Source organism: Drosophila virilis, chromosome 2 (genome assembly GCF_030788295.1).
Source record: "Drosophila virilis strain 15010-1051.87 chromosome 2, Dvir_AGI_RSII-ME, whole genome shotgun sequence".
NCBI lineage: Eukaryota > Metazoa > Arthropoda > Insecta > Diptera > Drosophilidae > Drosophila > Drosophila virilis.
Window position 1 is genome coordinate 31,999,313 of NC_091544.1, and position 26,862 is coordinate 32,026,174.

Sequence of the window (26,862 nt, forward strand, 5' to 3'; positions counted from 1 at the left end):
AGGATACGACAGCCACGCTTCAGCCCCGCCCAAAAAGTCAAATGGCGTAAAATTTTTGCATGAAAATGGCAGAAAAAAAAACATAATGGAAAATAGAAAGGAAAAGCAAATGAGTTCAAAGCCGAGCAGGAGCAACAGCAGCAGCGGCAGCAAAAGTAGATTGAGACGAGAGTTGAGGCCAAAACTAACCAAAGGAGCGGCCGCATTTCCCTGCAGGCAGCCTCGTTTCTAATAGCTTTCGATTTCCGCTTGGCCTGAACCAGTAATTCCCCTGAACCATTCCCCGCCAAACGCCACCCGGCACACATCAACACCCATTCAGCTGATGGCAGCCATCGCCGGCAAAAGTCCATTAAATAGTTTACTTTATGCATGGCAGGCACATTTCACCCTACAGTTATTTATTTGATTTGCCGTCCATTTGCTGCAGATGATGATGATGATGATTATGTTGATGAGGACGGCGATGATAAACCCGTCAAAAGGATAAAGCAAGTTAAAGGCCACAGCTATAATACAATGGCCCAAGAACTAGCGCAGGCCGAAGCAGAAACTTACAACAGCTCGGCCCAAGTTCGTATACTCATTAATATTTCAGTGACGAAGGGTCGTTTCAGACATCGAACATTAAACAAACAAACGGTATCGTTCATAAAATTGATTGATTAAAGTAATGTTCGACTGAGCTAGCACGACGCCTTTGACGAACATTAGGAAGGGATATTGGAATTATTCTCTTGGTTGGCCAGAAAGCAGATGAAAATCGGCTGTTTCCATTAATTAATTTTTAATTTCAATCCGATATTTAATTTTGCAAATTTTTTCCTAAAGAAAGTTTTATACTATTCACGTTGCTCGGTGGAAAATGAGGGAATTGACTCTGCGAAAGTACAATTTTTGTTTAATTGGCATCAAACATATTTAGTCGAGCAAAGCCGGGTTTTAGCTAAAAGTTGTATAATAGTAGTTTTTCTTTGCCCGAAAATTACAGGGTATGTGACAGTCTAGCAGTATCTTAAGTGTTTCATTCTCCCACATATTTGTCTAAGCAACTCGCACACGTGTGTTTGCAAGTGTGGTTGCACGTGTGTTTGTGTGTGCGTGCGTGTGTGTGTGTTGTTGTAAGCGTCCTGTCCTGGTTGATGCACGTAGTCACCGCATGCTCCTCTCTGGCTTTGAGCTCATGTCCTCGTACGCGTCCTGCCACTTGTGCGGAAGTGTCTATCATATGCATGTTAATAGTTTCCCCAATGCTCAAATTTAGTACAATGCAAAGTGTATCTATGCTGTGTGTGTGTGTGTGTGTGTGTGTGCGTGCCTGTGTCTGTGTGTAAGTTTATAGTTGAGCTTTGCCCTTTTTAATAAATGGACTAAGTCTTGGCTTGCAGCCGCAGACTAAGGATCATGATTACGAATAAGGACACAGCTCAACGCGTTTAGTAAACAGATTTTGATGGAGTGTCTGTGTGTGTGTGTGCGTAATTTCACGAATTTGCCTCGTTGCCATACTGTGTTTTACCTTCGTGAAATCCGGAACACTCTCAAACAAACAGACACAAAAAAAATTCAATTAAATTGCCAACAGGTTTTTTCACTTTTGTATAAATTCATTTATATTGTAAGGGATAACACATAGAATATTTAAAAACAAAGCAGCAGGCGAGAAGGCAAGCAGAAAGAGCAGACCAGGCTCAGCAGGCCATAACCTCAATCTCTCTCCCTCTATCTCTCTCTCTCTCTCTCTCTTTCTCTCTCTGTCTCTGTCTCTCTCTCTCTCTCTCTCTCTCTCTCTCTCTCTCTCTCTCTCTCTCTCTCTCTCTCTCTCTCTTGTACACACTCACAGACAGCGTGCAGGTCGCTGAGCGGCTTTTTGCGCTTTATTTTCACACTTCAGCAAACTTAAGCGCCAAACAAATACATACCCACAACACACACACACTCACTCACTCACACACAGAGGTAAAGTGAGAAAAAGACACAGCCACATAAAGAATAATAAAAAATGACATCAGCATAGTGCATAAAACACTAGGAAACTCTCTGCTCTCTCATATTAATACTCTTTAATTTTAAAGTTTCGCATTGCTGTTTGCAACACTGGCTTTTGTTGAAGATCTGAGTGAAAGAAATTAAACCGCTTAAGTCCAAATTGTATGTTCGTGAAACATTAAATTCATTCTTAGCGGCATTTGAAGGAATAGGCATTAAAGTTCATCCAGTCTGGATTTGCCAATGGTGTTTTTCTTCTCCTTGCCTAAAACTATACATGGGAAATGAATTCTTAATTTTCCTCAATTTAAGGCGCTGAAAACTTTCTCTTTCTATAAAATATTCCATTAAAAAAGCGTATTTTCGCTTCGTTTGGTTAACTTAAAATTTATTAATGCTGTTGTAAGCCTTATGCCTCCGCTCACCTCCCCCCACACGCTCTGCTCACTTGTGGCCTGGCCGCGCTTTATATATCAATGTACCTTTTAATATTTACACAGCATTTTCATTGCTTTCTTTTTGCATTGTTAACGCTTCGCTTAATACGAACACCTAGCCGAACGCCCGCCCTCTCTCTCTCTCTCTCTCTCGCTCTCTCTCTCCTTCTCTAGGTGCTCGTGCATTTTCGACTAAACTTTTGATCTGACAGCAATTGAGAAAGAGGATTTTCATCTGATTCTGATTTCTACCAAACTTACTCCCCTTCCCCCGCCTAATATTTGACGCAGTGTCATTAACTTAAGCACTCGTCTATAGCCTAACAAGTCCATTCATGTTTCTGCCAGCTGGTAGCTTACACAAATTGCTTTGGTTCCGTTGCCACATTACACGCGCTTTAAACGTTTTATTCAGGCTCATTGTTTGTCTATTACACGAGCATTTTCTTATTTTTTCTTGATGTGCGTGTGTGTGTGTAAATTGCTGGCAAAGTTTTCAAATGGATTACAAAGCACTTGTGATATCGTTCGGTTTTCGTTTTTGTTCTTGCAGCAATTGCAAAGTTATTGCAACTTTGTTTAAATAGCCAGGCCGTTAGGGTATTGTGCCCCTCCCCCTCTCCATGCGCACTCTTGGCAAACACCGTTAACTATAAGCGGCTTCCAACTTATTGATGAGCAGTCAGCATTACATTTCTCCTGCTGCTTTCTTCTGGCAACTGTTGCAAAAACTTTAGCGCCACGCTGCAAATTACTGCAAATTTTTGTTGCATCTTTTAGGCGCACGCAAGAGTTTAAGTCACAAGCGCCGAACTTGGGCAATTGTGTTAAAAGGATTTTTGCAACGATAAACTTTTGCCTGACAGTGTTGCAAAATTGTCTTTAATACTTAACAGGATTCTGGTATTTTTTAGCGAGCAAGTGAATAAAAACACACAAAACGGTTATTTGAACATAAAGGATTATAAATCCTATCAAGAAAGAGGCAACATTTAGCAATTCCGTTATCCAAACGATTTGGAAATGTTAACAAAAAAAAAAGTTATTTATTCAATAAATACAACATTCCCAAATGTGAGTATTTAACTGTTGAATCGGAAATAAAATATTTGAAGTGTCAACAAAGCCATTGCACATACGAAGGGGTTCTCATTTTGACCAGTTAAAAGGCATTTCATATAATACCCTAGTTTGAGCTAACCGCACGGATCGTGCCCAACGTATAAACGTTGTACATTTAGTTCATTTATGCCCGTTACAAATTGTTGGGATAACAACAAGCAGAGAAACAACAACAACAACAACAATAATGAGAGTCATATTACAGGACATGCAAAGATATTACAAACTTTTCTTTATGAGCATAAAAGGCTCATTCGCTCGTTTGTCCCAGGATACGCCGAGACGAGACGAGCCCAAACGAGTTTTCCTTTTTCTTTTTTTTATGTAATAAAATAAAATTACCAAGCATCGACGAAGCACGGATGACAACGGCAACGGCAACGGCAAATAGCCGAAATATGTTAGCAATACATGCCAAAACCCATATCCTGTTCACTTCTGCAGCCCAGCCATAATTTATCTTTATGCTTGGGCTCATGCGTTCGGTCGTCCTGCTCCTCCCTTGAGAAATATGCTATTCAGCATTCTTTAGTTTTTCATTGCAAATTATTGAACCGCTCTGCGCACAACTATATTTACCAACCATAATTTAAAGCTGAATATAACCAGATTTTATTTGATTTAAGTTGAAGCCCATCCTCCTTAAGTCTGGCGCATGTTTGTGGCAGCTTAGCAAAGTTTATCAAGGAATGTATAATACTCAGGAAGAGACATACATAATCGTATAGAGCAATATAAATAGAATATAGATATAGAATATAAAATAGAATATAAAATAAAGAATAAAGAATATAGAATATAAAATATAGAATATAAAATAAAGAATATAGAATATAGAATATAAAATATAAAATATAGAATATAGAATACAGAATACAGAATATAGAATATAGAATATAAAATATAGAATATAGAATATAGAATATAGAATATAGAATATAGAATATAGAATATAGAATATAGAATATAGAATATAGAATATAGAATATAGAATATAGAATATAGAATATAGAATATAGAATATAGAATATAGAATATAGAATATAGAATATAGAATATAGAATATAGAATATAGAATATAGAATATAGAATATAGAATATAGAATATAGAATATAGAATATAGAATATAGAATATAGAATATAGAATATAGAATATAGAATATAGAATATAGAATATAGAATATAGAATATAGAATATAGAATATAGAATATAGAATATAGAATATAGAATATAGAATATAGAATATAGAATATAGATATAGAATATAGAATATAGAATATAGAATATAGAATATAGAATATAGAATATAGAATATAGAATATAGATATAGAATATAGAATATAGAAAATAGAAAATAGAATTCAACTTTTGAACTGAACAAGCAACAATTTCTTTTTTGCTAAGACAAAAACTAATATGTAAAAAAATAATTTTTGTATACGAAACGTGGAAAAGATCGACAGGATATTCAGTTGTAAGTAGTAAGAGAGATATGGCACATGCTCGGAAACCAGAATAATTTCTCTATCCAAATGGCTATAGAGACGGCTTTGTCATGTGTGTGTGTGTATTGTCACTTATGCTTTGACATTTAAGCAGCAAGAGAAATTTGAATATTTAACTGTCGACTCGAAAGCCATAAAATGCTTTGCACTTGGCCAAGTGCAGGCTTTCAAATACTTTTGTGTGCAGCAAACAAAACTTTTCGCATAATTTGCACAATAAGCACGCACAGAGTGGGGAGGGGGGTCGAGCATTGCAATTGCATTAGTTGACAGACTTTTCGGCTTGCAACTGCCAACATGTGTTAGCTATGTGAAGGTTACAGCCTAATACCAGAGTACTTGTCCCGTCTTGGGGGTTACTTAAAAATAGACCGTATAAATTTATGGAGCATAATAAGCCCAGGCTGACGAAACTTTGTCTAAGTTGAGTACAAAAAGAGCTCAACTAAGGCACAGGAAAACTGGAAGCGTGGGCTTCATTGTACTGGTATTTATGCATAATTCAAACCTTATTCAACCTAATTACAGGATATAAATACAGTAATTTTGTATAGACATGCACAGACATTTGACTAAGACTCGCTGCTTTTCCTCATAAAATCGACATTATGGACGATACTTCAATTAGAAATCTAATTTTAAAATGGAAAACTTTTGACGGCAAAGTTCAATGAACTATAAATACCTGAATTCTGCTAAGTGTACACAATTCACATTGAAAATATATATCCAACATTTGCGGCACGTGTCAATTTCCATGTTTACTTATCGCTGTCTGTTTATTTAGAAACTGAAAACCGAATTAAAGCCCGAAATGCGGACGTGCTTTCGGTTAAGCAAGCAAATCAAAGCGAAAATTTAATTTTACGCTTACGCTACACACGAAACATAACCTCACAAACGGGCACACATAACCTCACAATCTGGCATACATAACCTCAAAAACTGGTTACATTATAATATGCACATCTATGCATGTGTATGAACATCTGTATCCATCTTGTCCCCTTCTGTTGTTGTTTGCTCAACTGCTTGTGTTACCATTTTAATGAAAGTCCAAAAATGTGCAAAACAAACAAGCCTCAATGAGGCGGAACGAGGCGGGATGGGGTGGGTTAAGGGTTGCAACAATCTGAGTGTGGGCTTGCCGTGTGCTGTGTTCCATTTAATTAAATGAAAATTGCATTTGTTCGTGCAATAATTGGAAGCACCGAGAGTCCTCATATGACAATCTGGAACAGATATTAATTCAGCAAAAATACTTTCATTTGCGTACACATGGCTACTATTAACAATTATACAATGACTCGAATTCCTGCTCAGGCTTGGATCCAGTCATTTGTAAATATATAATTATATTCTGTTGAAAAGTGTCTTTCAACTGCAGGTAGTGAACAAAAACTTTTTTAGAAATAGTCAGAAAATTAATAATGGAAGCAATATCATACGTTGCTCAGCTACCTGATTGCAGTTTTGATGCACTGATTGTTGTTAAATAACAATTCGTGCAACTACAAAGAAAGGGGCACCTTTTGTAGGTAACAACTAGGTGGCAGCCCTTTAGCTTTTAGTCAAAAGTTAATTCAAGCATGGGTAGCATTAGCATATATGCATATATTTTGAAGGTTACTATTTCTGTGAGTTGGACAGATACTCGTATCCCTGCTCAGTTGATTGCCCAGTCATTTGTAAATTTATTATTATATTCTGCCGAAAAGTGCCTTTCAACTGCAGCTAATGAGCAAAAAGTCTGAAATTTATTAAGCAAAATCACACGTTGCTCAGTTTCCTGTTACAATATTGTTGCGTTGATTTCTGTTCGACAAAAATTGGAGCAGCGTTCACTAATTAACCATATGAGCCGCGAAAAAAAGGGCACACTGAAAGCAACAACTAGGTGGCAACACCTAACTTCTAGTCAAAAGCCAATTCAAGCACCAAGTGTTGCAAAATGTAAAATAATTTAAAGCTTCAAGCGGCTATATTAAAGAGTTATAGAACTTTGGCGTTGCCTGACCTAATCAATTTTAGCTAGTTTTTTAGATGGATTGAAAAAAACTAAATAAAATACTTCAAAAAGCTATATAAATAATGAAATTAGAGTCAAAATCGTACATAAATCTATATGCACACGCCATAATCAAAGCTTAGGTACAGCGAAGATTAGGCTTAAATCTTGCAGCTCCAGTCTAGGCTTTATAGCCGAAATAGTTGGCGCGTTAAGCTAAGCGTGGATACCGCAATGCGCACTTCATTTATCAGACTTTGACACTGACAGCACGCGTCCAGTTTCACTCTTTGAGTTGATTAACGATGTGGCGCCAAAAAAAAAAATAGAAATAAAGGGAACCAGGACTATGTAAGGCTTCAGCTAGTTAGCATAGCTGCAGCAACAACAACAAACAATGCGCCGTCGTCAAGTCATATTTCACTTTAAGCAACGCCCACGCTGGACAAATTCAAATGAAATGTCATAGTGTATTTGCATCCAGCTCTGTTTAGTGGGTCGGCGAGGCAACAAACAACCAGGAAAAGCAACTGAGAGTGCTCGGAGCATATTTGTGGGACAAGCCCGACAACTGTCAACAAGCAGCTCGACCTTACCAAATATCGCTCTAGCCACATTCCAGCGCGCACGTGGCTGGGAGCAGCACACGCGGCGTATGCGTAATGCCCTTGGTTCAGCTGTTTGGCCCGCCATAAATAATTATAGACAGCCATCACGCTGGCATAAAAATATAATAATATGTAGCCAAAATACGATGCCAGTCACGTTCTTTTGGCATTGAAGTTTGGGATTGGCGCTGGATTTTTCAGAGACTCCTTATAAATATTTAACAATCACTTTGAGCAATGCCCGCAGAAAACGTGCACAAATTGGAATTATCGCCGCCATGACTCTCAATTAGTAGCGTTAAATTGTCAAAGCTGACATTGGCGCTGCGCCCCCAGCTCCACTCCGAGCAGCGAGCTCCACTTGCTGAGTCCTCGCCAGGTTGCTTCGTTGTAATCTTGTTTGCTTCTGTTTTGCTTGGCCTGGCAGACAACTGGAGTTTTCTATACATTTGGCTTAGAGCTTTGTTGTTGCTGTTGCCTGTTATCATTTAATATCCTGTCACTTAAGTGTTGCCGGAGCCAAGGCTGAAGGAGCATTTTCTATGCGACAATTTGTTTGGCCCGCATGGCTTGAAACTGCTGTCGAGCTCGATATCTGCTGCTTAGCATATTTTATACCGTTGTATATATATTTATGCCCTGAACCCATTGAAAATGGGTAAAAAGGGTATATTGTATTTGAGCAAAATGTAAATGTATGTAACAGACAGAAGGAAGCATCTCCGACCCCATAGAGTATATACTTATATTCTTGATCAGCATCAATAGCCGAGTCGATCTAGCCATGTCCGTCTGTTTGTCCGTCCGTCCGTATGTATTAACGCAAGGATCTCAGAAATTATAAGAGCTGTCTCTAGCTAGATCGATTTTGTTTCCGATAATCGATAACTTACTCCGTTTCCAAACAATCGATAAAAATATCGACCACCAAATTAAGAAACACGTGTTTGCGGTACAAAATTCGAAGAATATCTGTATGCATGTACACACACACATTCATGCGCGCCTGCTTCGTATTCATCAACAGCATTATAGTTGCGATTTTATTCTATTCGGTGCGACTATTTTAATTGGTTTTCTTCTCACTAAGTCTCAATTATTAGTGTGGCTGTTGAGCAGAGGCGGGGGCAAGTGGTGTTGTCAGTCGCGAGTTCGAGGCCTACCGTGGAAACAATTTCTTTCTTTGTGGCTGGTGTGGCTGTTGAGAAGAGACGGTGGCAAGTAGTGCGGTTAGTTGTGAGTTCGAACCGTGCCAAGGGAACTTTTTTTTTTTTTTATCATTGTTACCATTAAAGCAAAAGACGACGTTGCGCGAGCTGAATTCGGTGTTGGAATAAGAGGGTTCAGGGTATCCCCTAGTCGGGAGCTCCCGACTAGAACCTCTTACTTGTTATATATTTTATTCATATTTTATATTGCAGTCGGAGTGCTCTAACCGAAAGATAAACTTAACCTTGGCGAGGGTTGGGAGAGGCATCTGAGAAGTTAGATATTTTTACTATGAACCTACATATCAAGTAATCTATAAATCTCTTAAAATCTTCGAGTTGTGTTATAGAACTCAAAAAAATAAATTTTTCAACATTCAAGTGTCTAGCTCTCGTATATTCCAAAATCTCTACTTCAGCCTGTAACATATGCTTGCACAAAGCCATTATACCCTCTTCAGGCATTTTCTATGAGCTAAGGGTATGGAAATCCAAACTTTTAGCCGACTTGAGTCTGAAACTGTTTTTGCTTATAAAAACTCAAGAGTTTTGAGGTAAGCAGCAAAAAATCGTAGCCTTAGGCGTGTTTAAAATTAAAACTGTTTTTGTTTATAATATCTCAAGAGCTTTTTTATTGCAAGTGGATAAAATATGAACTTTAGCAGGTTTTAGCTGCAAAACCCTTTTTGTTTGCCGAACAGGTTTTCTATTTCCAAAAATGATTTTAAGCTTGTTTTCTTGTTAGCCAATTGTTCGAAATCAAATTATGCACTTAGCCCAATTAACTTGTGTCTGGGGCCTTTTGTGCACATTTCAGCTTGCAAAGCAGCTAAACTTCAGCTTCAATAATATGCGCTCAAAACAGGCGTCACTATCGTCTACACCCCACACTACAATGCACCTAAAAAATGTGTTGCATACTTTTCGGCGCGCCGTCGCGAATACAGCTTCACAACGAACTGCAGTGCAGTGCCTTGGAGCAATCTTTCGCAATATTTGCAATGTCAACGCGGCATATAAATTACATGCCACTTACTTTGTGGCAAATGAACTGGCGGCTATTTTAAGGCACCCGGCAGGACGGAGACAACAATGGCATTGCCCGGGCCGGAATTAAATATTAAATTGACATCGTGCGTGGGGGGGGGGGGGGGTCTAGTTATTAAAAATGCAGCGTTTAATCCATTAGCATTACGTGGCTTATAGAAGGAGCAGACGTTGAGCGCGGAAATTAAAAGCAAAATAATAATAAATATGAAAGGCTCTGTTTCGTTTTGGGGGGGCGGGGCCAGTTATAATAACGCCCACAAGCCACATGCGAAAACAATCGATATTTAAATAATTACAAAGACCTTGAAACAGAGCCACACACACACACACAAGCACACAGATGACGCTGCACACAATCTATGGAAGTGCATTTGTATCTTCCGCCTTGGACTTGCAGGTGCTTATGCCCTAACATTTATAACAATCACAAAGGTGTTCCATTTTTAAGTTTGCCTTAAATTTATATGCTGTTGAGTATTTTTTAATAGTAAATAGTAAATTTTAACTATTGTAAATTATACTATATACTAAATAATTAATTTGAATTATATTATATTAATTCAAGTTTGACTGTGAATAGTCAACAATAATTTTAAGCTACCTGCCGTTAAATATTATCTAATAGTAAGTTAAATTTATTTCATATATTTATTGAAATAAATAAATTAAATTTTTTTTAATATTTAATATTAATATTTTAATATTTAATATTTAAATTTATTGAATTTATTTAAAGTATTTCATAAAATAAATGCAATTTTTACATTTCGTTTGTAAGGGTATACAAAAACGGTGCCGTAAGGCTGTATACTACAGTGTGAGGCTCTTCATAGAGTCACTTAATAAGTCAGTCAGTCAGTCAGTCAGCCAGTCAGTCAATTTAAGTCTCACTCATGTGTTGCCTGGCCATTTGGTATGCATGTAGCTGCCACAAAGTAAAATACGAGTGTGGCGACTGTCTGCAGCATATGTAGACATATGTAAACAAATACATGTGTGTGTGGGTGTGTGTGTGCGTGTGTGCGCGTGTGTGTGTGTATGTGTGTGTGTATATTTGTGCCCATGGCTGTACCTCAATTGCTCTGACATTGACTGCCAAGGTAAGCCAAACAGTGCCTCGGTCTTGGTCTTCGTCTCGTGCTTGAGCTAAATGACTGCCTGTTGTCCTGCTTCTTTTTAACCCACGTCGTCCTTTATATCAGGACATCAGCCCCCACCCCCTCCACTACATGTTCGTCCTGTGTACCAGTTGTTTAACTGCCTTGACTTGTCTCTCGTTTGCTCTGTGTTTGTCTTGCGCTCTGCCATGTCTGCCGGCTGTTTGTCAGTTTACCTGTCGGTTTGCCGTACTTCTGAATCCGTCCTTATATCTGTCTATATATATCTCTATCTATATATGTATATATTAATGTATCTTCAATGTTTTCTTTAGCTGTCTGTCTGCGTGATTTGGGCCCCACAGCTATTTCCAATTTAGACAAGTTAGCGACTGAGCTCAAATATTATTAGACTAATGGATATGGAAAACAATTTTGTTACCATTTTCCACTTTCCACCTGCCTTCTAGTTATTTATTTATAATGAAATCGCAATTACCAATAAATTGATTGCCACATTTAGCTGAAGAAAGTTGACAAGCGGAGACCTATAAATAGTCGCACGCGGAAATAGATGGAGGCCAGTGCGTTTTAGGAAAAGAAAAACCAAAGAGTTGTTGGAGTGAACTAGTCGGAAGTGCCTGACCAGGCGATACCCTTTAAATAAAGTGCTTTCCTTATTGGAATTTAGTATTGTATTCCAAATGTGATTAAATACCAAAGTTTGACTACTTAGGAGTATGTTGATACTGCGTAGAATTGGGACACCTAGCTTGATCTGCGCGGGCAACAGGAGCATCTACGTTGACCTTAGCTCCAGCTTTTATAGTATCTGAAATCAAGGACTGTTGTTGCTTTTCTCTGTCTTTCATATAAATTTGACAAAACTTCTCTTGCCCATTTTCAATTAGTTCTCGGCATCAAAATAAACAATATTTTATGTTAAATTCAGCATACGCTTACTGGAATTTCCAGATGATTAAATTACGATAATGTATTCGAACTAATTGGATGAACTAAAAGGAAACAAATTTGCAAATAAACGTTTTCCCCGAACAGAATTTTTCAAGAACACCGTCCAAGTGTTAAATAACGTTATAAAAAGTAAAAACCGTGAAAAGTTGATATTTAGTTAGTAAATCAATCTGACGACCAATCTTTATTAGAGCAAAAAGTTTTATTTATATAAATTCTGTTTGAATAATTAATTTTCGAAGAACGACACGTACTTTGCCCAAGGGCAATCTATTCCTGGAATTTGAATCTATCTCAATCTGAATGATAATCGAAAGCCCTTTTAAAATAAAAAATGTGATGCTAGTACGAGTCGCTGGCGCTATCTATTTGTAATTCTGGCTGGACTTCTTTCTATGTTTGATTTAGAACTACATTTGTAAGCGGACGCAAAACACTTAGCAGCTAAAAAGGACTTTGCATCGGCAATGAGCCCGCTCGCCTAACGGTAGCATATGCAAAATGGCGCCATTCTTAAAGACGAAAACTAAAAACAAAAATGGAAAATGGAAAATCGTAAACTAGCAGCCCTAAGCTTAAAGTAAAGCAGCAGAAGCTGCCCACGTTCCCACTGGCCGCTTGATTGATGTGCGGATGTTAGACAGCTGCGTGGGGCGTTGCCAGACCGCAGGCAGAAAAAATTGCCACAGTGATTGTCAAAAAGGGTTCGAATCCCCTGCCCAGCCGTACGCAATGATTGTGTTTTAAACAGACAGCAACAAAAACTGTAACAGAAACTTCATTACGTGTCGTCCTTTAGTCCTGACCGTGCTTTTGGGGCTGGCCCCAAAAATTAATTGTCTGGTCGGCCCAAGTCGACAGCTGCCCTCGATTTGCTATGCGCACACATGTCACCGCTGCCCGTAGCTACCCCCTCCCCCCCCCCCCCCCCCCCCACCCCCCGCACTCATCGTGCTGCCTACGCTTATGTGCAGTTCAGGTGAGTAGCTTAAAGATTTATGATAAAGTCAGGCAAATGCTAAGCAAAGCAAAAAAAAACTTGCTCAAAGTTTGGCATTAGATTTCGCAATGGCTCATTGCGGCTCGCTTATCTATGAAATGAATAAATCTGAGTGCCTTCTAATCAGAGCAGACGTGTTCCACAAATCGATTCCAACGCAATTTCAATAAGATTTCAAAGCAAGGGTACTCCAAAAAACAATTTCTATGCGTTTCAACAGACAAATTTTGACTTAGTGCAATGCATATGTGCTCCATAAATAAATTCCAGCCTTAAGTCTTTTTCTAAAAATATATATACACTCTTTATAAAGTATCTTTGGTTGCTATTTAGGAAATACTTTGCACTATCATGCAAACATATATACAGGTTAATTCACATATTAAAAAGCGAACATAAATTTAAATTTAAGTACTGCTGAGCCTCCGACCAAATGGATATGATTTCGATTATTATAAAATCAATTTCAATTTATTTATTCATTCTGTGAAAGGGTTTACCATTACTCTAACGAATAGCAAATAAGACACAGCATAGCCCTTTTTACTTCTTTATTGTTCGTCGTGCGATACAAAACTGCGTTCTCTCCTACATAATAATGTTATATAGCGTGATAATGTTAGTGCTTATGTTAAAGTGTATGAATGACAATGTTATATGGGACTGATTTATGTATGTATGAATGAATACTTATGTTGCTATGTGTTTATCCTACTAAAATGTATCAAAATAACCTAACACTTAGATTGGCGATTTCAGATTTCGAATTGCAGAACAGCTTGTGCGTGATAAACTCAATTGAGCTGCGACACATGCTCCAAAAATTTGTTGTTTTTGTTTAAGACTGTCCCCAGTGAATCTCACCGCCTCACTTCCTCTCCCCCCCCCCACCCCCTCGTCCTCTCTTTCTCTCACGCTCTCTTTTACACAGCAAGAGACATACCTCTTGGTGCGTGTCGTAGCTTAAGCGCTTAAAATGCTTTTTGACAACAACGACAACAACAACAACGAAAGCAAAGAGCATTGAAATGATAAATTTGCTTTTATCCCGCTTTCTATTGCTCAGCGAACTGTTGTTGTTGTTGTTGTTCTTTGTCTCCTATTTCTATCCTAATCCTATGTACAGTTATACAACTCTGTCGCAGCTTGCCGCTTACCGTCTCTGTCTGTCGCTTGCTTGAGCTGCTGCTGTTCTTCTTCTTCTGTTTCTGCCTATTGCCTTGTAAAATTTCATTGCCTACTTTGCGACGCTGTCGGCAAAAATCACAGCGCCGCCAATTTGCGCTCAATTAATTATGCTGTTTATTTCTCGTTAGTTGTTGTTGCTGTTGCTCTTCATTCGCTCGTTTTTATTATTATGATTATTATTATTTGTGGCCATACTTTTGATTTGCGACCGCCTTTGTGTTTTATTATGCGCTGCTGTTGGCGTTGCCACTTAATTTATTTACGCTGACGCTTTGCGCACACTTTTCACATCAATTCAGATTTGTTTGGCAGATTCCGTGAAAGTGTATTTGATTTTTAAAATATTTTCAGGTTTTGCAGTTAATCTGTGTTGTGGGGCGGTGGGCGTGGCATTAATTGCACTTACCATTATTAATAAGCTGACGCTTTATGCCGATTTACGAATTATATTAATTATGTAATGATAATTACCGCATTTGTCGGGCGCGGCATAAAGTGCATTTTACAAGTGTTGGTTAACGCAGACTAGATGGCGTGGTCAGCGCCTTGATTATGCAGGAATCTGCATAAAGTGTGGTTTACAAGTGCTTTGCCCGCAAGTCCTTCAGTTGCCCATGGAAAAGCATATTTTAGTGCTGTACTCGTACAATTGCCGCATTGGCTGTGGCTTATATATATACAGTATGTCAATAAAGTGTTTTTACTAACAAAAAAAAACTAATTTTTTGGGTTTAGTTGAAAATAAATGTACCTAAAAGTGAGAATTTTTTTTCAATTATAATTTATTTCGATTCTATATTTCTCCTAGAACTTAATGGCAAAAAGAATTGTTAAATAACATTACCCAAACATTTTATAAAATTAAAAAACTAAAAACATTCACATTTTATGCTGTCAATAAAGTGTTTTTACAGCTACGGTAAATTGTTTTGCCGTTCTCTTTTGGGTGATCCCGTTAGATTTGGGCCCATGCGTTTTGGCTTCTCTTGTGTCTTCGACTTTTCTTGTCATTTTCTATTGCAATTTATAACGTTTTGCTTTAATTTTATGAAAAATAAAATGCCAGGAAAAAGAACAACTTTTGAAGTCGCTCAGCTGGTGTATTATAACCATCAGATGGGACGTCAAGTCTCGGAACTGGCTGATATGTTTAATTTATCAAAAGCAACGATATACAACATATTAAACAGAGCCAATAAGGAAGATAGGCTAGAGGCAAAGCCAGTATGTGGTCGACCCTGCAAAATTTCTGACAGAGATAAGCGAAAAATTCTGAGAAAAATTGAGAAAAATCCACAAATTTCGCTTAGGGATATTGCTCAGGAGTTCAAGGAAGAAAGTGGTGTTGATGTGTTACATGAAACTGTCCGAAAATTACTGAATTCCAATGACTACACATCACGAGTTGCCAGGAAAAAACCTCTACTATCGGCGGCGAATATTTTGAAGCGGCTATCGTTCGCTCAAGTCCATGTAAATAGTTCGAACGATTTTTGGAGTAACGTCATATTCTGTGACGAAAGCAAGATGATGCTATTCTACAACGATGGGCCATCCAGAGTCTGGAGAAAGCCACTAACAGCGTTGGAAAACCGCAATATTATTCCAACCGTTAAATTCGGAAAACTATCAGTGATGGTGTGGGGGTGTATTTCGAGCAAGGGTGTAGGAGATTTGACCTTCATTGAGAATACCATGGATGCTAGACAATATCTGAGCATTTTACAGACACATCTCGTCAGTAGTGCACAGAAATTTGGATTCTATGAGGACAATAAGCCAATTTTTAAATTTTACCAGGACAATGACCCGAAGCATAAAGCTCATATGGTAAGAGTTTGGCTGTTGTACAACTGTGGAAAGGTGTTAGACACTCCACCACAAAGTCCAGATATGAATCCAATAGAAAATGTGTGGTCATATTTGAAAAAAAAAGTCGCAAAGCGGAGTCCAAAATCAAAAACTGATTTAAAAGCTGCTGTACTGGAAGAATGGCAGAAGATTCCAGAAACATACATACAAAACCTTATTGTTTCAATGAAACGGCGATTGCAGGCTGTATGTGACGCTAATGGCAGCCACACAAAGTATTAAAAAAAAATATTCCTGTTTTTTTAACATTGTTATTTAGTAATAAAGTTTCGTGTAAAAACACTTTATTGACAGCATAAAATTTGAATGTTTTTAGTTTTTTAATTTTATAAAATGTTTGGGTAATGTTATTTAACAATTCTTTTTGCCATTAAGTTCTAGGAAAAATATAGAATCGAAATAAATTAGAATTGAAAAAAAATTCTCACTTTTAGGTACATTTATTTTCAACTAAACCCAAAAAATTAGTTTTTTTTTGTTAGTAAAAACACTTTATTGACATACTGTATGTGTCAGATATAAAATATTCTCGATTACTTTTCCATATATTCAACCGTTTTTATCGGCAGCTTAGCTACGACCCTGGCTAACACGGTTCGGCATTCAAATTTTTTCTTCTTTGACTGCCAAAAGTGTCGCATAAGCTTTTCTGTAGCCGTTACCCACTGAAAATGGATTAAGCAAGGGGTATATTGCAGCGATGCAAGTGTATGCAACAGGCAAAAGAGGGAATATTCAATATCTTGTATATCGATATATATCGATTACGGCTTCTTCTATTTTTCATATATCTCAGTTTGGCCTTCTTCATTAATCCCTCTGAATTTTAAGAGATAAGGCCTAGATTGTTGGTATATACACATATTTGACTGTCATTTTTATAGCTCCGAATATATGCCAATTGGACGGTTGATATTCTCTATTCGGTTTGTTATAAACCCCGTTTAGAGGAGGCAAGGCAATCCTAGCAAAGACAGTTCTCAGATATCTCATAGTCGCGCACTCCCTACTGGCGCACTCTTGTTTTCCTTCCTTTTTTTCTGCTTTTTTTGCTGTTATATGCAGTATTTTTCACACTTGATATAACAGGCAGCCATTTGTTTGCACAGCAGAAGCTGCCACGCCCAACGCCCACACTCAAAGGTCGCTCGACTGCATTGCTCACTTTGGCAATGCGATTTGCCAGGTGCGCCTGCAGGTGTACCTTTGTGTGTGTAATGGCTCCCAAAGCGCACAAACAAAACTGTCAACATGGCTGCAGAGGGAGGACGCGGTGGGGCAACTAGTGCCAACTGCCAGCTGCCGCTCCTGTTCGCTCCTGCGGCTCCTCTTGGTCTGCTCTCCAAGTGCTTCGCTCGTTTGGCACGTCTAATGCAATTTTTATGCTGCACTGAAGCCAAAAACGCTTCCGTTTGCCGAGCTGCTGTCTGGCCATTGTCTTCGCCAGGCTGTGCCCAACAAAAGAGACGCGCTTATTAAATTGTCGGCAACCCGCTAGTTTTTCTTAACCCCCTTCCCCTTCCCCTTCCCCTTCCCATTTCCCACTGTTTTTCTGGCGCTTTTCATTGAGTTTATTCTGGTTTTTGTTTAGTCGCTTTGATCGAAATATCTGCCACATAATGCAATCGGCGAGGCGTGCTCCGACTTGGCCGCCATTGACAGGCAGCTTCATTATATGCGCGCCGCATCAGGCTGCGTGTCAGCGACAGCCAAAGGATGCCCAAGGACGCGCGTTTTCGTGTGTCTGTGTGTATGTGTGTTTGTGTGTAAGTATGTGTGTGTACCGGACCACGCTGATTGCAAGCGCATTAAACGTGCATTGTTATACACTATACAGAATCGGAAACGTTCCCTTTGCTCTGATGCATGAACAAAGGAATAGACGGCGCCAAGACATTTTCAAAGCAGCTGCTAAGTTTAAAGCTGTTTAACGGCGTGTTTTGGTAATTTCGTCACTCTAAGTGAAAAACGCGTGGAAAGCTTATTTTCTTAAAGAGACGTATGTCGTATATTAATTCAATAATAGTATTGAATAATCCATTATATTTTCTTTACGTATCATCATGACAGCATTTGATCGGATTGGAAAAAGCATGAAAAATAAGTTTCACCTATTTAAAAACAAAAATTCGCCACAATGAGTGGAAATTCAAAATTGTATTGAATACCCGTAATATTTTCTTTATATATCATCATGATAGCATTTGATCGGATTTAATAAAGCATAAAAACTAGTTTCACTTATTAAAAAAAAAATTCCCCTTTCTGAATGGAAATTCAAATTGTATTGAATAACCCATATTATCTTTATATATCATTATAATAGCATCTAATCGAATTTAAAAAAAAAAAAAAAAATTAAAAATAAGTTTCATCGTTTGAAAATAATGCACATTTCCGAATGATAAATCAGTGGGAATTTGATAGTTAAATAATCGTTATTCGAAAAAAACGTAATAATTATAGATAGTAATTTAAAATCATCAGTTAGCTGATAAACAGAACTAAAATCTAATTTAAGACGAGTTTCACATTTCCACCCCAGCAGTGAAAAATTAGTGAAAAACTAAAAGTTAAATTCAAAGGGCATAGTTCTTGTTGCCACGGCTCGCTAATGCTCAACACAAACAGAATCATAAATATATATATATATATATAGAAAAGCTGCTTCTGCTTAGCACTCACCTTTAACCAGGGTAAGGATGCCCAGTGGCATGACGAGAACGGCAACCATTAGATCCGTGATGGCCAGCGACATGAGAAAGTAGTTGGTCACATTCTGCAGACGACGCTCCCAGGCGATGGCCAAACAGACCAGGATATTGCCCGCCGCGGTGCCAAAGACCAACACCAAGGCGAGCAGGGCCCAATAGTTGTTTGCATCGAACACGGGCTGAGCGGGACTTGGCGTTGGCATTGCGGTTGCATTGCTTAAATTCCAATTGGCCAGTGCCTGTTGGTCCGTATAGTTGGCCCGATCGGGCAGCTGCCAGAGCAGCAAATGCTGCAGCTGTTCGACGCTCATCTCCAGGCTGTTCCAGCCATCCTCGTCCTCCTCAGCTGTACCCTCGCTGTCGCTATAGTTGAGGGTGGCATAAACATCCTCCTCCATGTTGGCTATTTAGATTTTACTGTGCTCTACTTAAATTCTTGCAGTTCTTGTTGTTGCATAGCAATTAGCCAGCGCATATGGGCGTGGAGAAAAGTGCCTTTCACGTAGCAATTCAAATTGCAAATTGCAAAATGCAGCGGAAATAGGCGCTCCAAAGGACACGGCGAGAATGCAAACGTGGCCTCAATGCCTTTTGGCCTGCGGCATTACGCTGACGACAGCCAAGCGGATATTGGTGGCAAACATTTTACGGCGCAAAATTACCGGAAGTTACGAGCTGCAACGGAGAACAGAGCGTGGGAATGACAGCTCGAACGAGCACTTCAATGGTAACAAGAAGCAAAGCTAGAAAATTATTATATAATATTATATGTAAAGGCGCTTACATAATAATTGCATAGTATATAAAAAAAAAAATAAGGAAGAAAGGAACTGTCCGGAAGGCCAAACAAATAAATAAATATAGTTTTCATATGAAAACTCATACGGTCTAAGGGCTAGGAGAAGCCTCCCATTTATATATTACACATTTTGCCGAGCTCTTTGTATTCGCATAGATCAACATCAACCTCAGCCATATATGCAATAAACTTCTGTACTTTACCAAATATTCTTATACGAATTGTAATATTTTTTTCAATTTAAGCAGTCAATTTCGATATTAGTTCGTAGCTTCAGCATATGGCAAGTCCATGAAACTAACAGAATACACTAATTTTAGAATTCCCAACCAGTTATAACAACAAATGCTACATAACAGGTTGAATCAATTGTGGCATTCATCATATGTGAATTAATGCACTGCAATAAATTCTACCATCGACTAACCAAAAGCTGTTGTTGCACTTGTGTGCGCACAAGAAATGTGTATAATTAATTGAAACATATTTCGGAATGGAGCGCAGGATTAAAACCACAAAAGCCAAAACACAGAAAGTCACCCATACCCACACGCACACTCACAGATGGGAAAATATTAACCTAGAGCCGAAAGCAAACAACAGTCAAATGAAATTTATTTCCACAATTTACACACACACAGACCGCAAAGGAAAATATCTTCGTCTACGTCTCTTGGTTCATTTCGCTTTGAGAGTGAGCTACTTTTGAGGCTGTTTGACCAGCAGCCACTTGAGTGTGTGTGTGTGTGTGTGTGTGGGTGTGTGCGGCACACTATATAAACAGTAGCCAGAAACTAGCCACATCAACAATGACAAAACAATTCATGAGTAGCAAATGGCGCAGCGCTTACCAAACTCGACTCGCCTCAGCAGCTTGTTGACTTTACGAGTGGCCCGCCCGCCTTCAGCTGCACCGCCCACGTCCGCCAGTGTTCCGTCCAATTTTCAAGTGTCAATGTTGTTGTTAATTAATTTTCCTGACTGACTGATGCATGCCATAGATAAGAGTCAACACCTTCAGCTCCAAGTGTCTAGTTCAGTTGCCTTGATAAAAAGTTGTTGTTCTCTTGTTGTTGTTGTTGTTGTTGTTGTTGAGTGTTTGATTTTGTTGTTGTTATTGGTGCTCGTGGTGCTGCTGGACTCGGCTAATGACAGTCAAACGACCACTCCAACTCTGTGTGTGTGTCGAGTGTTTAAATTTCCAGCTGTTTGCTTTTTATTCAACTCTATGTGTCCTGTATTTAAGCCGAGGTGATAAAAATGTGTTTAAAATTAGAATGCGCCGTAAAAGTTGACTAGCTGGCAACGCTAGGAGTATGGAAGTAAGTGTTGGAAATGACCGAGTCAGTGAAAAACATACACGAAAGGTAGAAACCCACATAAAATGTAGCTAACTATAAATTTTCTCTTAAAGAAACCGATAATATATCCTTTATATGCCTCCATATAGCCTGTAGTTAGGCCGTGGCAAATATTCCTTAAAGTGTGTTTAAAATTAGAATGAACCGTAAAAGTTGTCTAGCTGGCAACGCTGGGAGTAAGAAAATGAGTGTTGGAAATGACTGAGTGAGTTTAAAACACACACGAAAGGTAGAAAGACACACAAGCTTAGTTAACTAAACTTAACAAAGCAAAGGAAGCAAAAATATGTTCTTTATCAACAAAAAATGTTAGATATTAATTAAATATATATACATAAACAAGAATAAACTTTTTAATGGCAACACTGTGCACAAAGTGAGTGCTGAAAAGTGAGCATTGAGGGTAGACTACCGTGGCTTGAATAAATAACTTGCCCAACTGAAAGTAAGATGTTTAACGTTTAGTCAACTTTTATCTGTATTCGAAAAGAAATTACCCGGCTTCGCCCAGGTCAAATGGCTAATGTTGAAAATGGAAGCAGTATTCAAATTGTTTGTGTACAATTGTAGCTTTGAACCGGCGACATCACGCTCATTGGTACGACGCGATGCTTTTTAATGTTTTTCAACCAAACATTGACCACCATATTTCCCCACTTGGAGGGGAAATAAGAGAAAAAAGAGAACTATACTACATGCGCTAAAATGTTTTCAGAAAGTGGTCTGGAGCCACAGGATATCCCATAGTCATTCAGAGTCAACAATAGCGTAAATAGCAAATATACCTACCTATAGGTATATACACAACTTGGCTTTTTCCCATATATAAATGGCATGTCAGCACACAAAGCGAAATAAGAGTCGACTCGAGCCATAATTATTTGTAGGTCTGTGTCTGTGTGTGTGTGTGTGTGGCACGTCAGTGGCGGCTATTTGGACATGAATTGCACAAAAGCCCAAATAGTCTGCATATATATAAACACACATATACATACATATACATATAAAGGACTCGAACAGTATCGAATGAAAAGCAGCGCACCATTAGTCATATTAATCCCAGCAGAGTCATTAAGTCGTAAAACTGAGAAAGGTAGCAAAATGCCAGCAAATGGCAGTTGGGTCAAGCTGTAGGCTTTACTTTCTTCTGGTTTCTTCTTTTCCTTTCTTTTTTTTTTATTGATATGAATGTATCATTGAGGTATCTACAAGCATGCGTACATGTAGTCAGGTATTTGGGTCAATTCGGTCTGCTGTTTGCGTCCAGTCAACAAACGGATAAAGACGACTTTAAGTCGTATACTTAATTTCGATAATGTGTTAAACATAGCGTAGGGCAAACATCAGAACAAATGCACTTTGTATTTGTATTCATTCCAGAAATTGATTCCAACTGAAACCAAGTAAAATTTTTGTTGGGAAAAAAAAACCCGTTGAGCTGTGGTTAAAATTGAAATTTAATTTTTTATAGATTGTGGCTATCCAAATTTGTGCTTAAAATAACATAAAGTTCGAGGCAAGTAGTATTAACATTAAGATAAGGCTAATGAATCCCTCGCTAGCCTTTATACAGAAATATGAATTTTAAAAGACATTACGTAAGATAAAGACGAATCTCAACTTCGTAGGCTGTGCTTGAAGGAAGACGAAATAACTATGAGATCTCTGGGATAGAAGTAAGCAGCGCGACCTTATTTTGTCTCCCCAGCTCTCGATATCGATTTTGTATCGATTGCTATGAAACGGAGTAAGTTATCGATTGTCGGAAACAAACTCGATGCGCGGGCACTAGGAGCACCTACATCTCTAGCTCTTATAGGTTCTGAGATCCTTGCGTTCATACATACGGACAGACGGACAGACAGACAGACGGACATGGCTAGATCGATTCGGCTATTGATGCTGATCAGAATATATATACTTTATGGGGTCGGAGATGCTTCCTTCTGCCTGTTAGATACATTTGGATTTTGCACAAATGCAATATACCCTTATACCCATTTTTAATGGGTTCAGGGTATAAAAATCCGTTTAGTCATTGCAAAGTTATGATTCGTGTTAAGTCTAGGTAGGGCGTCAAGTGAGGATTTGAGGATTTTTAATAGCCTAACAAAGAACACGTGCAGTTTTGCAGCCTGCAAGCGCTGTTTTCTGCTCTAATTATTTGTGCTGCAATCTGTGATAAATTGCGTAGATGCCTACAGAAAACCACTGTGCAAAAATTTATATTAAAGTATTTGCAAGTGTCAGCAACAACAAAAGAAAATAAACTTGCCACAACTGCTGACTGTCAACGGGGTGTCGGTTGGCAATTTTTTTTAGAGAGACGCCAGCTTAAAGGCCTATTTAATTTAAATTCTTACATTATTTATACGCATTTTTTTTTTGGCTGCGATCAAAGCGGCGCCTAGCTTAAATATTTTCCAGGCAATTTAAATTTGAATTTGAACCAGAAGGAGGAGGAGGAGGAGGAACAGTTAGCAGGAGCAAGAGCAGAAACAGGTGCCTTCAATAGCTTTTAATGCAAATTAATTTCATTTATTTCTTCACTTTTTATTTGTGTGTTTTCTGTAATTGAATTTTGAAATTGATTTCATCCAGCCGCATATTTTATCTATAATTATTGTATTTTCATTCAAGTGGAGCTCTTAAAGCTGGCCAATAAATTAAATAAAATGCGATACAGAAAGTCGCAACTGTAGTCTACTTTTGTGCGCTGATGTAATGGGCAAAATACCTCATGACCCGAGCTTTTGAGCTCGCCTAAAATTCTATTCACTTTTTCCTTTGTGCCGCACCCAACCGACAGGCCGACCGAGAGACACACAGTCGGACAGACAAGCAGCTCCTTCAGCGATTAATCACAGCTACAGTTGCGGTTTTTGCTGGGGAATATATATCTATATATATATATATAAGTATTTATATATATACAAGTTCAGGTGAGTATTTTTAGTTCACACTTAATGATGTGGCCCGAGTAAGAAATAACGAGAGCATCGCTACAGGAAGTCACATAATAACAGGATGTGGCAACGCACTTGACAAATATTTACATGTCCTTCCACTTGTTAGGGGTATTACCAGAAAGCTAAAGCATTGTAGATATATTAAGTAAGACATATTTTAAGTAAGACATATTGGTAGCTGTAAACTAAAGCATATGCTTCTTCTTTTACAGCGTATCAAGCAATTAAAATCTTGGAAAATATTTACTTGCTCTTTACACTGCTTTTTGGCGTATTCCCAGGTAACTGAAGACTTGGATATAGGTTAAATATCAGCTATAAACTTAGCACAAGCCTTTTTAGTCGGTAATAAATCTAAACCTAACTAAATGCTTGACCAATATAAGCATGCCCTCGCACACTTTAGAAATATTCCCAGATGAGGATCGGAAGCTATAGATAATTTTATAGGGTATATCAATTATTTATTAATTTCATATTGCCAAACATTTAAATGTGCTTTGCTTTACTTTCAGGTATTCCCAGGTAGCTGAAGACTTGGATTTAGGTTAAATAACAACTATTAGCTAAAGCACCTGCAGCTTCTGAGCACAAGCATTTTTACAGGGTACTTAATCCGAACCTAACTAAATACTTGACAAATATTTACATGCCCCACACTCTTCCTATATGGCTTTAAGATCTATTAAGATATCAGCCACAAGCGAAAGAATCTACGCAACCTAGCAATTCTACAGAATATCAATCAAACAAATCTTAGCTAAGCTCAGACTACAAAACTAAGTAACCAAATGGTCAAACGGTGTCCGACTAGAAAATACTCTGCAACACGCTAAGCTTGAGGCTGCGCTCTTTAAGTTGAGAACTTTATTCCTAAATAAGTCTAAAGTTTATTGTCGGTTTGTTTTAAATTTTTCACTTAATGGACTCTACGGAATTTGGCCATCTTTAAATGTTAAAAATTGTGGAATTTTCAAAATTTTAAATCATAATTTAAAGTTACAGCCTGCTTTTGTTTATATATCAGTTTTTTGTGGTAAGGATATCTCATATTTTTCAGACCATCGATGTGAAATTCGAGAAATCGCCGCAAAAAAAACCGAAGTATTCACAGGCAACATATTTCACATTCGAAGATGACGAACATACATTCCAAATTGAATGTTTTTGGCTAAACTTTAAAGATAGACAAGGCTCTCAGCCTGAAGGACCTAACGTAATCATGCCAGCTGGTCAAGAGTATACATACACTTTATAGATGTTTCCCTCTAAAAGATGTTTCCCCCATCTGGCCAAAAATATTTGACTTTTGTAGGGCATTTTAGTTGCGTGGCATCACGCTCTGTTTTCCATTCATAGAACACTTTTGCAACGCGCCATTAATCACACCCAGCTCCTCTCTCCGGCAGCTCTTGCCCCCCTCGACCATAATTATTTAGTTGTCATACCGAGTTGGCACTTAAAACGTTAGCTAAATTTACACATGCACTCAGGACGAGTCAACAGCAAGAAGGGGCATCAAGCAAGGAACTGTCCAGGATGCGTGCGTGTTTGTGTGTGCGTGTGTGTGGGCGTGCGAAAGGATTCGTGGAGTGGGGCGTGACTGATGTGGGCGGCAACACTGACACTTATCGTTCATTATTATCTATCTATCCCGGCACATAACATAGACAAGGACTCGCAGCCACAAGGACTCGCACACATAATTGATTTCCTTGCTGTTGTCCTCGCCCAAAAGCGGAGACAAAGACGCCTGGCCAGGACATTGTTGCGGCCATTTCGGGCAACAACCCCCCCACCCCCATTTGCTTGTTATAGTTTAGAGAGCTGAGCATTGTGGGCGTGGCATGTTCAACTTGGCGAGACCATAAATTAAATTCGTTTCACCGCGGAGAGTGAGCGCGGCCCAATTAAGACGCGATGCTGCGGCCAGAGAGAGCGAGAGAGAAAGGGGAAGAGTAAGCGTTTATATGTCTTTGTGTGTGTGTTGTGTGTTGTGTCATGTGTGGCTTGGCCCTTGTCCTCGTGTGGTTTTATTAGCAATTTCATTAGCTGCTGTCGCTGCTGGAGAGCTAAGCTGCAGCCAGGACCCTCAGGACGAATATCCAGCAGCAGCAGCAGCAGCAGCAGCAGCATCAGCAGCAGCAATTAGAAGCTAGCTAAACCAATTATCCTTGTCCGCTGATGCACAACAGTTGAGAGAATTCCACAGGATACCTAGCAGCGGGCCAGCGTTTTAAAACGCTGGAGAAACGCGTGTAACTCTGATGCCACGCCCCGCAGCATTGAATCAATTATTAATTTCCACCACTGCACAACAGTCAGCTGTGAGCCATGTTGCGCTTAGTCAGGTTCTACTGTAGCCAACAGCTGGCGCGCTAGCGAAACGCGAGCACACATTTGCCACACTTGCAACACGCTGACGCCACGGCCAAAGTTGCTGCTGCGCGCTGAATGTGGCATTGTTAAGCGACAGCTCATTTGATTGTTTCGACACGGACCATGCCCACTTTTGCTATAGCCGCCTCTAATTGCCATGCAATTAAATACAAATTGACAGTGGCAAAACAATTAGAGAAACTTTTACAATGCCAGCAAGAGGACTGTGGGGCGAGGCGGCAGTCGACGAGTGGGCGTACGCAATGAGGCGTGACAGGACACACATCAACACATACACACACACACACACACACACACACACATGTGCAAAAGTCATTGATTTGGGTCGCCGCTGGGCACAAGTCAAAGCCAAAGCAAAGGCTGCAACGGGGAAACGAGCGCGTATAGGAGTGTAGGGAAGGGGAGGGGGTTAGGGAGTTAGAGGTAGCAGCGTGAAAGCAAGAGAAAGCCAGAAGGACACAAGCAAATCAAATAAAATAGCTGAGTATGAAAAGGCAGCATAGTAAAAATCATCGAATCGTTGAATCATTGAATCTTTTTTTGGGGTCCCTCTGTCTG

General features: G+C 38.9%; 1 protein-coding gene and 1 long non-coding RNA gene across 3 annotated transcripts in view; one reads left to right on the top strand and one right to left on the bottom strand.

Moving 5' to 3' along the window:
- Nucleotides 1–26,862, bottom strand: part of 5-HT2B (5-hydroxytryptamine receptor 2B) — a 54,258-nt gene that overhangs the window by 16,603 nt on the left and 10,793 nt on the right. The window contains exon 2 of the mRNA XM_002056575.4: nucleotides 18,747–19,450. Within this exon, the coding sequence (XP_002056611.3) occupies nucleotides 18,747–19,173 (427 nt within the window). The 5' untranslated portion in view covers nucleotides 19,174–19,450. The remainder of the gene's footprint in view (nucleotides 1–18,746; nucleotides 19,451–26,862) is intronic.
- LOC116650316 (uncharacterized) lies at nucleotides 22,317–24,902 on the top strand. 2 transcript variants are annotated; one of them, XR_011416158.1, is made up of 3 exons: nucleotides 22,317–22,611; nucleotides 24,117–24,355; nucleotides 24,420–24,902. It is a non-coding gene; the product is annotated as an uncharacterized lncRNA (long non-coding RNA). The 2 variants fall into 2 exon arrangements; XR_004303292.2 differs by lacking the exon at nucleotides 22,317–22,611 and adding an exon at nucleotides 23,950–24,049.